Source organism: Microcaecilia unicolor, chromosome 2, assembly GCF_901765095.1.
Source record: "Microcaecilia unicolor chromosome 2, aMicUni1.1, whole genome shotgun sequence".
NCBI classification, from domain to species: Eukaryota; Metazoa; Chordata; class Amphibia; order Gymnophiona; family Siphonopidae; genus Microcaecilia; species Microcaecilia unicolor.
Genome location: NC_044032.1, coordinates 658,856,401 through 658,869,375, shown reverse-complemented (window position 1 = coordinate 658,869,375; position 12,975 = coordinate 658,856,401). Strand labels below are relative to the sequence as shown.

Below are 12,975 nucleotides of genomic sequence, written 5' to 3'. Positions count from 1 at the left end.
GGAGGGAGGGAGAGGGGAGGGGGGACCCTGGCCCTGGAAGGGAGAGGGGACCCTGTGGAACTCAGAGGGAGGGGGACCCTGGAACTCGGGGGGAGGTGGAGGGGGGACGAGGGGGAAGGGGAGAGGGAGGGGGCGAGGGGGAGAGGGAGGGGGAATGGCACTTTGCGATAAATAATTAAATTTTGGGTTGATGTTTGGGCACTTGGTCTCTGAAAGGTTCGCCATCACTGAAATAGACTGTGGTCTTTATCTGCCGTCATTTACTGTGTTACTGTGATTCAGATCTTTAAATATTTAGAAGGAATACTGAACAAATGAGCCTTTTCCAAATGAGGAGAAGCTCTAGAATTAGAGGACATGATCTCAACATACGGGGAAGAATAGTCACAATATCAGGAAATATATTTTCACAGAAAAGGTGTTGGATGCCTACAGTGGTGGCCCTACCATTAGGTTAACAGAGGCGGGGCCTCAGGTGGCACTCTTCTGAAGCAGCATCACCTCCTGTCCTTCCGCAACCCCCTTCCCCAAATTTACTTTTTCTTTTCTTGTTTTTTTAAAGGTGGTGGCAGTGGCAGCAGCTACTCCCATGGGCTGCCCTATCACCAGTCCCAGCCCCTTCTCTCTACTGAGGTCCATTTATGAGGAAAGAGGAAACTACATCAGAGAGGCGGGCCACCCGCAGTAGAGAGAAGAGGCCAAGACAGGCGGCAGAGCAGTCTATGGGAAAGGCTGCTGCCACCGCTTTATAAAAAATTCAGGGAAGGGGGTTGGGGAAGGGGGAAGATGATAGATCATGGCCGGGGGGAGGGGATGGCAGCGGAGGAGGAGCCAGGGCGGCAGCTCATTCCTTGCCTCAGGCAGTAGATGTCTTGGGCTGCCCCTGGATACTTGTAATACCTAAAAGAGCTGGTGGAAGCAAAAAACAGTGGAGGAATTCAAAAAGGAGTGGGATATACTCAGTGGATCCCTAAAAGATGTAAACCAAGCGTTGAGCACTTTAGCTATAAAATGACTTTTGCACTTTTAAGAAATTATGGGGAAAGTAACCTGAACTGCACAGTGAGTAACATAGGAACACAGTAGATGACAGCAGATAAAGACCTGTATGGTCCATCCAGTCTGCCCAAGAACCCCAACAGCCGTCTTGGGCAGACCCAATGGGCCATGTTGGCCTTTCTGTGCTATCATTTATTATGTAACTACAAGAATGACTAGAATACAGTCATTTATGCTGCCTAAAAATAGGCAGCTCCTTATCGAACAACCCCCTAAAAGACCAATTTGGCATTCCACCCTTGACCCCTTAAAGTCAGCTACACTGTGGCCCAAACTTATCCTAAATTTAGCTGGCTGTAAAACATGTGGCTAAACTGGAGCTGACCACACTAAAATGGCCCTTTAAATACTTCCACATCCTTTTCACTGAATAACCCCACAATCCAAAAATCAAATTATTAATCAAAGGATTAAAAGATTGAGCATAATCCTCTGCTGTAGACTCTAATGCTGGTCTGAAACAGGACAAATGAATACCCTAATACACTGGTTAGTCTATCAGGTGCCACCAGCTTCTTAGTCATTTTTGCTGCTACGGACTAACATGGGTTCTTCTCTGAAAACCCAGAGTTGAAAGAAGGAAAAGGCACAAAGAATGTGAGAAAATGCCTTTTCACTGCAAGCTTACCGGAGAATTCCAGCAGAGGTGAGAGGAAGCAAAATAGTGGCAGAATTCAGTAATACACGGGACAGAAATAATGACAGCAGGAAACATTCACATGCTGGACTGAATATCACACATAACTTACAAACCAATTCACCCTTTGAACTGTCATCATTAAAATTCTTGTAACTAATTATTGGTATCCTTAAAAGTTTCCTTCTCAGGCATACATTGGAGTCCCCCAAGCTGGAAAATAAGTTAGCAAACACCAATGAAATTCAGACATCTGAAGAAGAAATTTCCAGAGAGCAGCACTCTAGGACTTTGGTTTATTTTTCCTATCTGTTGCTAAAGCAGAGGCATACTAAAATTGAATTGTGTTGCACAATAAATCTATTCTTATACATTACAATAAACAAAGTCTCTGCATAGAGTACATCAAATCTTGAAGAAAAGTCTTTCTAAACTGCAAATCATGTAATATTTATAGAAGCAGCTTACCAAACAATACATGGTTCATTATTTTTTGCAGAAGATAAGAAAGGAAAATTCATTGATTGATATATTATTGGAGAAAGGGCTGTTTTCTCAATATCCACCCAGACAGTAATGCCAGGCAAAGTAAGGAGCTCTGCTAAGTACTGGATGGGAAATCTGCTATGGTTATAGTCATTCTTACAAAGTGACTCTGGGTTAGTGCGCCAGCGAGATCAGAGCATTGATACAACTAAAAAATGAAATTCCGGATCAATTATTAGTAACTAGTAAAAAAGCCCCGTTTCTGATGCAAATGAAACGGGGGCTAGCAAGGCTTTCTTCTGTGTGCATGTGGGAGTGTGTGTGTCCCTGCCCTCCGGCCTCTCTCCCCTCCCCCCTCTGAGTCCTTCACTGTTACAGAGCCAGCGATTTGATTTCGTGCTTTGCTGTTTTCCTTCACTGACTGTTTGTGTTACAGAGAGGGCGGGGCAGACACTCATGGGGAAACCGGATATCTCTCCCCCTTCACACTTCCGGCTGGAGGCTTCATAGAACGTTGGTGTTGCCTTTTATATAGAGAGATTTGTAACCTATCTTTAAAATCAAGAACGGTATCTGAAGATTGGAGGGTTGCAAACATAACTCCAATTTTTAAAATGGTTCCAGAGGTGACACAGGAAACTATAGACCAGTGAGCCAGATGTTAGTGCTAGGCACAATGGTACAGACTATTACTGTTGGCAATATATAGGCATGGTTTAATGGGACAAAGCCAACATGGATTTAGCCATTGGAAGTCTCGGCGGCCATTTTGAACAGCAATCCGGCAGCGGGGGAGGGTCAGCGCCAGCAGCGGGCAGGACTGGGGATCTTTCCTACCTGCCCCGAAGAATTCGCTACACAACCTGGGTGGCTGGAGGGGAGGCAGGTGAGAGAGCAGGGTCGTTGGACATGGGTGGCTGGAGGGGGGGCAGGGGGAGAGGAGGGTCGCTGGACATGGGTGGCTGCAGCGGGAGAGGAGGGTTGCTGGACATGGGTGGCTGCAGGGGGGGGCAGGGGAGAGGGAGGGGTGAGGGTGTCATGAGACCAGAGAGGTGGGGTAGAAGGGGGTCCTCAGACCATAAAGGGGGGGGTGGGGAGGGGGGTCCTGAGAGAGGGGGGGTGGGGGCACACACTCACTCACTGTCTCTCACATACACTCTCTGACACACTCTCTGTCTATCACACTCCATCTCTCTGTCACACACACACACAGACACTCTGTCTCTCACACACTCTCTCTCTTACACAAACACACACACACACTCTGTCTCTCTCTCTTTCTCTCTCTGACACACACACTCCATCTCTCACACACACTCTCTCTCTCTCTCTCTCTCTCTCTCAAACATACACTCCGAGGAAAACCTTGCTAGCGACCGTTTCATTTCTGACAGAAACGGGCCTTTTTTACTAGTTATAAATAATTGAAAAGAAAATGGAATTCCAATTAAAGACAGGAAAACAATAGAATCACTCAGTAAAAATATTACATCGCAATTCTATAATCAGGAGACAAACACAGGTCATACAAGGTTTCCCATCAGGCTCTCCGTTGGTTTGTTGAAAGAGATATGTTTTCAGAAGGCATTTGCCAAAGCACCTCATGAGAGACTCTTGAGGAAAATTAAAAAAACATCAGATCGGAAGCAATGTCCTATTGTGGACTGAGAACTGGTTACAAGCTAGAACACAAACAGTAGGGTTAAATGGTCAGTATTTCCAAAGGAGAAAGGTAAATGATGAGGTTCCCCAGGAATCTGTGCTCTGATGAAGAGTATCTCAAAAGGAGGTTTTCCTTCATAAAATTCCTCTTCACGTTTATACCATTGCTTATATACCACACAAATCCCAGCGTGAGGTTCAAGGCTGTTTACAGGGTCCCTAGTTCCTAGATAATTCTTGAGCCGGAGGTACATATAACAATCCCTAACACAGAGATGGTTGTTGTCACTAAGCTTAGGGAAGCTAATGATCTTGTCCTGCTCAATCTGCTGGCCCATGCTACACAAATTTTTCTTCTCCCATTGTTTAAATGCAAACTCATTCATGCCCAGAAGGAAGCCTACATTACAGAGTAGTCTAATAGTTAGAGCTTCGGGCTGAGAACCAGAAGAGCCTGGTTCAAATCCTACTGTAGCTCCTTGTGACAAGAACATAAGCATTGAAATACTGGGACACACTGAAGGTCCAGCAAGCCCACTGTTTCCAACATTGGCCAATCCAGGTCATATCTATGTTTACGTTTACTTGATACACTGCCATTTCTGAAACAGGTCAGGTAGTTTACAATTAAAAAAAACATAATTTCCATATATAAGAAAGAAAGGAACACCAAATCAATAGGACAGAATTCAAACACACCAGAAAGATAATCATTCAAGCACTTCATAAGCAATAAAAACTAACCAGCTATCATTACTATCTGTAGAACCCTTAATCTCAACCGGTTGAGAGGAGGGATATCACAAATGCCAGTTGGAAAAAGTGGGTTTTGAGGAGGGACTTAAATTTGATAAAAGAAAACTTGGACCAAATGTGATGTGGTAATTAATTCCACAATTTTGGGGCTATGAAAACAAAATGGAGACTTTGAATTCAAATCATAACGTATTTTTTTTAGGTGGACGAAGAAACAAATGACAACCATTTGCAGAAAAAAGAGCATGATTTGGAGTATAGGGAATTGTCAGTGAGGATAAATAAAGATGTGTACCTAAATGAAATATCCTATGAGCAAGACAGAGAATCTTAATCAGATATGATAACCAATTGGTAACTATTGTAACTTGGCAGGATTTCAAAAGATATAAAACAGGTTTTATGCTTCTTATCCCAGGCTTATGGACTTTTATTTTAGGAATGTTTCCAAACCTTTTTAAAACCCTGCTATACTGCTTTTTACCATATTCTCTGGAAATGAATTCCAGACTTTAATTACACATTTAATAATTCCTAACGTGCAAATGAGAGCTTCCTTCTGGAGTCATAAGATGTAACACGTATAAGCAATCCATCAAGGTGTGCTTGAACATCTTCTTTCAGTGGCACCTGAAAATATTTCTATATTGTTCTGCCATATTTTCTTGGCCTCCATCTGCACTTCTTGTAACTTAAGAATCTTCTCTCTCCCTCTCCCCATACGATTTACAGAATAATTACTTGGAACTGACACTTCTATTATTAATGCAGTTTTTATGTTTTTCTCCTTCACCACTATGTCTGGTTTTCTTGCATCCTTCAGTAGGCTCTTGGTGCTGTTTCTTCTCAGCTCCATGCTTAAGTATTAAGAGTTTATTACTCAGTACGAGCTTGGAGAGTGAGAACAAGATCTGTCTCATTCTCTGGGACTAGCAACAAAGTTCAAGGCTAATGAGTTGAAGCCGTCTTTGACAGCTCAGAATCTCCAGTGGTTGGCATGGCTCCATGGTCATTATTCATCTTTGGACATTTTCAGCATTGTTTTTGTAGAACTGCACGTCTTGCCTTCCAAATAGGACTGTAGTGTCATTGGCTGGAATTTGACAGCCCTGAGGGACATCCTGGAGCAGATGTTGCAAAGGGACACATCATTATCCTGATCCAGACACATGGCAGTCATGGACATCTTCTGACTGTTATAGCAACATAGTAGATGATGGCAGAAAAAGACCTGCACGGTCCATCCAGTCTGCCCAACAAGATAAACTCATGTGTGCTACTTTTGTGTATACCCTACCTTGATTTGTACCTGTCCTCTTCAGGGCACAGACCGTATAAGTCTGCCCAGCACTATCCCCGCCTCCCAACCACCAGCCCCGCCTCCCACCACCGGTTCTGCCACCCAATCTCCGCTAAGCTCCTGAGGATCCATTCCTTCTGAACAGGATTCCTTTATGTTTATCCCACGCATGTTTGAATTCCGTTACCGTTTTCATTTCCACCACCTCCCGCGGGAGGGCATTCCAAGCATCCACCACTCTCTCCGTGAAAAAATACTTCCTGACATTTTTCTTGAGTCTGCCCCCCTTCAATATCATTTCATGTCCTCTAGTTCTACCACCTTCCCCTCTCCGGAAAAGGTTCGTTTTCGGATTAACACCTTTCAAATATTTGAACATCTGTATCATATCACCCCTGTTTCTCCTTTCCTCCAGGGTATACATGTTCAGGTCAACAAGTCTCTCCTCATACGTCTTGTAACGCAAATCCTATACCATTCTCGTAGCTTTTCTTTGCACCGCTTTCATTTTTTAAACATCCTTCACAAGATACGGCCTCCAAAACTGAACACAATGCTCCAGGTGGGGCCTCACCAACGTCTTATACAGGGGTATTAAAACCTCTTTTCTTCTGCTGGTCACACCTCTTTCTATACAGCCTAGCAATCTTCTAGCTACGCCCACCGCTTTGTCACACTGTTTCGTCGCCTTCAGGTCCTCAGATACTATCACCCCCAATCCCTCTCCCCGTCCGTACCTATCAGACTCTCACCGCCTAACACATACGTCTCCCTTGGATTTCTACTCCCTAAATGCATCACTTTGCATTTCTTCACACTGAATTTTAATTGCCAAACGTTAGACCATTCTTCTAGCTTCCGCAGATCTTTTTTCATGTTTTCCACTCCCTCCGGTGTGTCCACTCTGTTGCAAATCTTGGTGTCATCCGCAAAAAGGCAAACTTTACCTTGTAACCCTTCAGCAATGTCACTCACAAATATATTGAATAGAATCGGCCCCAGCACCGATCCCTGAGGCACTCCACTACTCACCTTTCCCTCCTCTGAGCGAACTCCATTTACCACCACCCTCTGGCTTCTGCCCGTTAACCAGTTCCTAATCCAGTTCACCACTTCGGGTCCTAACTTTAGCCTATCCTTGATTTAATTCTCCGGTCACCCAGTCAAAGAATTCAATGAGATTCATTTGGCACGATTTCCCTTTGGTGAAACCATGTTGTCTCGGATCTTGCAACTTATTGGCTTCTAGGAAATTCACTATCCTTTCTTTTAGCATCGCTTCCATTACTTTTCCAATAATCGAAGTGAGGCTTACCGGCCTGTAGTTTCCGGCTTCTTCCCTATCACCACTTTTGTGAAGAGGGACCACCTCTGCTGTTCTCCAATCCCACGGAACCTGTCCCGTCTCCAAAGATTTATTAAACAAATCTTTAAAAGGACCCGCCAGAACCTCTCTGAGCTCCCTCAATATCCTGGGGTGGATCCCGTCCGATCCCATGGCTTTGTCCACCTTTAGATTTTTAAGTTGTTCATACACACTCTCTTCCGTGAACGGTGCTATATCCACTCCATTCTCACATGTACTTTTGCCAGTCCATCGCGGTCCTGCTCCTGGATTTTCTTCTGTGAAAACAGAACAAAAGTATCTATTTAGCAAATTTGTTTTTCTTCATCATTATCTACATAGCGGTTCGCAGCATCTTTCAGTCTCACAATTCCCTTTTTAGTCTTCCTCCTTTCACTAATATACCTGAATAAATTTTTGTCACCCATCCTTACATTTCTAGCCATTTGTTCTTCCACATGCGCTTTCGCCAGACGTATCTCTCTCTTGGCTTCTTTCAGTTTCATCCGGTATTCCTCCCCGTGTTTCTCTTCTTGAGTTTTTCTTTTCTTTTAATTCTTTATTTATTAAATTTTTACATTTATATCCATCAACATAAATGTAGTGGAAATATCAGAAATTATAATAGCTATATAATAAATTATACCAAACTGATATAATCTTGAAATAAACATTATTATTTGTCCACAATATTATGAAATAGATCAAGATACTAAGAAATTCTTCTTGAGTTTTTCTATATTTCAGGAACGCCAACTCTTTAGCCTTTATTTTCCCAGCCACTTGTTTGGAGAACCATATCGGTTTCCTTTTTCTCTTGCTTTTATTTACTCTCCTTACATAAAGGTTTGTGGCCTTATTTATAGCTTCTTTCAGCCTGGACCACTGTCCTTCCACTTCTCGTTCATCCTCCCATCCTATCAGCTGCTTCCTCAGGTATTCCCCCATTTTACTAAAGTCAGCATGCTTGAAATCCAGGACTTTTTGAGTGGCCGCCCTCCACTTTAGCCGTTATATCAAACCAAACCGTTTGATGGTCACTGCTGCCCAGGTGGGCACCCACTCAGACATTTGACACACTATCCCCATTTGTGGGCACCAGATCCAGCGTCGCTCCCTCCCTCGTGGGTTCCGTCACTATTTGTCTGAGCAGAGCACTTTGAAAAGCATCCACAATCTCTCTACTTCTTTCCGATTCCGCAGATGGAACTTTCCAATCTACATCCGGCAGATTGAAATCTCCCAGCAACAGCACCTCTCTCTTGTTTCCCAACTTTTGAATATCTGCGATCAGGTCTTTATCTAGTTCCTCCAATTGTGTTGGAGGTCTGTAGACAACACCCACGTGTACAGAGGTTTTAGCATCTCTTTTTAGGTTATCCATATCGCTTCTTCCTTTCCCTAGGTCCCTGACATTTCAGTTGCCTCGATGTCCTTTCTAACATACAGAGCTACTCCTCCACCTTTTCGACCCTCTTATCCTTCCTAAATAGATTATAGCCCGGTATGTTTGCATCCCATTCGTGGGAACCATTTAGCCACGTCTCCGTGATTGCAACAATGTCTAAGTCTGCCTCCAACTTCAGGGCTTGAAGGTCATGAACTTTATTGCTTAGATTGCGAGCATTTGTGGTCATTGCTTTGTGGTTATCTGGACACTTATTGAAATTGCTGGTCTTCTCTACCATGATCAGAAAAACAGGTGACACAGAATTAAAAGTGAAGACCTTTTTCACCTCCATACGCATGACTTGAAGGGGGATAACTAAAGGGGCAACAAAAAGGCTTAGCTAAAGGAGCAGTACAAAAAGAAATAACATTTCAAAACTGACAAAAACCCCCCAAACTTACCTGACGCACTAAGGCCATTACTTTGGAAGCCCTATGAATGATTTCCACATGGAAAATGTGATTCTACAGCTGCAGTCTACATTTGCATGCGCTGGCCGTGTCAAGATATCCACAGTTAAAAAAGAGGAATGTTGGGAACACGGCTTGGGCGGTGCTGAGCTCTACATTTCTATAACATATTCCATACAGGCCATACACATGGCATCTACACCTGATATAAATCCCATACAAACGCCAACCTCACTTGTCTTTTGGCCCTGATGCTTACGTTGGTAGTTATTGGAGGAGATCTGAGAGTATTTCAAGTGCCTGATTGTTGTCTGTGTCTGTTCTACCACCGGCAGCTTTATGCTAAGTAGCCTTAAAATGAGTTTAATGATATTCTCACTTCTAAGGAGTTGTACTGCTGCACTTACTTCCTGCAATGATATAAGCAATGCATTGTGTATAATGTAGTCTCACATGTGCTGCAGCCACTCCTGCTTGTCTGTATAAAGTTTGTTACTAGTGGTCTATTCTCCTGCAAAGGCCTCCTCCCTTTCTCTGCCAAGTTTGATTCCTTTGTTTACCTACTGTCATTTCTTGATTATTTCTATCATTTTTGTCCTGATGTGTCATGTTAGGGTATGACCTGTCTCTCCAATCGAGGACTGCCCTGTAGGACCCCCCCCCCCTGGGTACCCGGTCAAAATAGCCCCAACAAAATAGCTCCAAACAAAAAGAGTCCCCAACATAATAGCCTCTGACATAACAGCCACTGTCAAAACAGCCTGCCCACAATATAGCCCTTGACAAATTAGCCCCCTGACAAAAGGGCCTGATCAGGCTGCCTAGAATATGGCACTGCCCCCAGCCTCCACATGCAACTCTAGACATCCCATTCCTCTCATATACATTCTTTGTAAAATGGGACAATGGCAAAAACTCAAACTGCCTAGACAATGAAAAACAGAGCAAAGCTCACCTTCAGAACTAGCACACCACAGGTCTGTCAAAGCTGCCACATGCGTGTACTTCTAATTTGAAAATCACTTCAGGGACTTATAAGCTTACATTTACACCTGCTCGTTGGCATGTACAGATTTTCAGGGTTAATGTATGCTACAATCCAATTTATTATTCAGGAACCTTCATGCAATACCATAATGTATTCTTCTTCTTTACCATGTACGTATGCACATGGTATATATATATATATACCATGACCTGTTCCATGTATGTTACCTTGAATGTATACACCTTAACGCAATACCATTTGTAATTCTGTTACCCGGAAATGGAAGCCACACTGAGCCTGCAAATTGGTGGGAAAATGTGGGATACAAATGCTACAAATAAATAAATTAATATGTGTGTACACGTGCAAACCCTTCTCCAGCTCCACTCCTGGGAATGCCTCTACTCATTGAATGTAACGTTGCATGTATAGCACCGTTTTATACACAGAAAGGGCTTTTAAAATTGTCCTCCCTGCTCATATAACATACCGAAGGTCAGTCTCCAATTAGTGAAATTGCAGAGTAAATCTTTAAAGAATATTTTGCATTTGTTTGGATGTTCATCCTCTTACCTCATTAGATGGAATGACTGCAAAGGGCTTGATAATGGCTGCCAGTGGGATTTGGGCTTGCTTTGCCATGTCAGTAGAGCTTGGAAAGCAGTAGGTTGTGCATCGAATATAACGAGGGCTTGCATTGCCTAAAAAAATTCACAAGATTTAATTCTAATTGCCCTTTACAGAGACTTCTTTGGGCAATTGATATGATCCTTTACTCTAAAAAGAAAAAAAAACCCTTTCCTTATTCATATCAAGCTTCTTCAATAAACTGAAATGAACAATAAATAATATACACCCTATTCATCCTATAAACATAGCAAACTATCAGTTCTATGCTGAAATCTATAATGATATAGCTCCTTCACTGCACTCACTGAGGAACTACAGCAATTGATCCAGGTGATAAACATGAGGGCATATATTTGATTGGCAATTACCATGGACAGGAACTCTACTGGGTCAGCTTCATGGACGTTAGTAGATGGAAGGCTGTAAACGCTGTAATTCCAGGCATTGTATGGTTGTTTAACATCCCTGATAATGTGCTTTTGGTAACTCTGGAAGCAAGGGGTTACTGCTCCCACATTATGACATTACGATTAAGATATCTACATAGTAAAACAACAGCAGATAAAGACAAAATAATCCACTGAGTCTAGACAGTTATTCTGGTCTACAGCTGCCAGCAGTAGAAGATTGACTGTTTGTAAAATACTACGCCTTATCTAAGAATGTTTCTCTTGTCTTCCTTATTGGTTCTGTACCCTTCTAGATATATAGGCAGGCATGTTCACATACTTAATTCAGCAAATGACCCTTTTATGACTTACCCCCAAGCTTTGTGAAGTGGAGACGTAGCCTAATGGTTAGAGCAGTGGCTGAGAACCAGAGAAATCAAAGTTACTCACCTGTAATAGGTATTCACTAAGGACAGCAAGACACATACTGACGACATCTAACAGAGCCCGGTGTAAGAAAATCCCCAGCTTGTTTTCTAGAAACTTTTGGAAGTCCCATGGTACATGCGTATGCGCCTTCCCACCTGCTGTGATCTTGCAGGACCAGCCAATATATTAGAAAGTTAATGGAATACAATTCCTAGGACAGGAGGTTGGGATGTATAAATATGCGTCCTACTGTCCTCGGAGAACACCAGCTACAGGTGAGTAACTTTGCTGTGTCTGAGGACAATTCACAGAGATGGGAATCCGTAGCTAACAGGCTGCTCAAAAATAAAAAGGTGAAACATGATTGAAACGTGCAATAGGCTAAAATGTATAACCTTTTTTTTTTAATTTTTATTTTTTGAACAGCCTGGAACAGAAAACAAATGGGCCTGAGGGGTGGAGTTGAGTTCTAGACCCCAAATAGATTCTGTAGGACTGACAGACCAAATCAAATGTCACGTCGGGAATCTTGTTCCATAAAGCAGTGAGATGTGAATGTGTGGACGTTGCAGCTCTGCAAATCTCCTAAAATGGAGGCTGATCTCGTGGGTGACTGACGCAGCAATAGCTCTGATATTATTACTATTATTATTATTATTATGAGCCACGACATGACCCTCTAAAGTCAGTCCAGCCTGGACATAAGTAAAAGAAATTCAGAGAGTCTGTTTGCCAATGGCTGTCACCCTTGAAAACCATCTCTGTCCATTTCTTCTGACTGTGAAGGTGGCCTGTATATTACTCCAGTTACCTCCCTCTTTCCAGTTACCCCACGTGTCCTGAAGTTCTGTCACTTTAATATTATTCTTAGCATATAATGCCACTCCTCAGCCCTTTTCTCCTACCCTGTTCTTCCTGAATATAGCCAGGTATTGCTATATCCCATTCGTGGTTCTCCGTGACCGCCACTAAATCCAAATCCGCTTGAATCATTGTAGCCTCTAGATCTGGTATACAAGGTTCTCCAAATGTTACTCTTTTTTCCCCTTCTATAGGGGCATTCGATGTCTTACCTTCTTGATGGTTATTTATGGTTTTGGGGCCTTTATTACCCATTCACTGCTGCCTTTAGCTCCTAGCCAATACTCAATTGCCCTCCCCTTGTCCCTTCCTTCCTTCTCACCCATTACTTCCCTCACCCGTAACTGTCTTGTCTGTCTGTATTATTTAGATTTTAAGCTCTTTTGAGCAGGGACTGTCTCTTGATGTCAGGTGTTCTGCGCTGCGTGCGTCTGGTAGCACTTTACAAATGCTAATAATAATCCCCAGCAAGTTTAGTTTAAAGCCCTCCTTAGTACTTTAGCCAGTCTGTTGCGGAAGATACTCCATCCCTTCCTTGATAGATGGACACCATCATTGCTCAGTAGCTCTTGG

At 43.0% G+C, this 12,975-nt stretch overlaps 1 protein-coding gene across 2 annotated transcripts in view; it reads right to left on the bottom strand.

The window, feature by feature from the left end:
* SEC24D (SEC24 homolog D, COPII coat complex component) overlaps positions 1 to 12,975 on the bottom strand; it is a 547,880-nt gene that overhangs the window by 445,605 nt on the left and 89,300 nt on the right. For both annotated transcript variants that reach the window (XM_030191796.1, XM_030191797.1), the window contains exon 8: positions 10,667 to 10,794. In XM_030191796.1, coding sequence (XP_030047656.1) covers positions 10,667 to 10,794 — 128 coding nt within the window. The remainder of the gene's footprint in view (positions 1 to 10,666; positions 10,795 to 12,975) is intronic.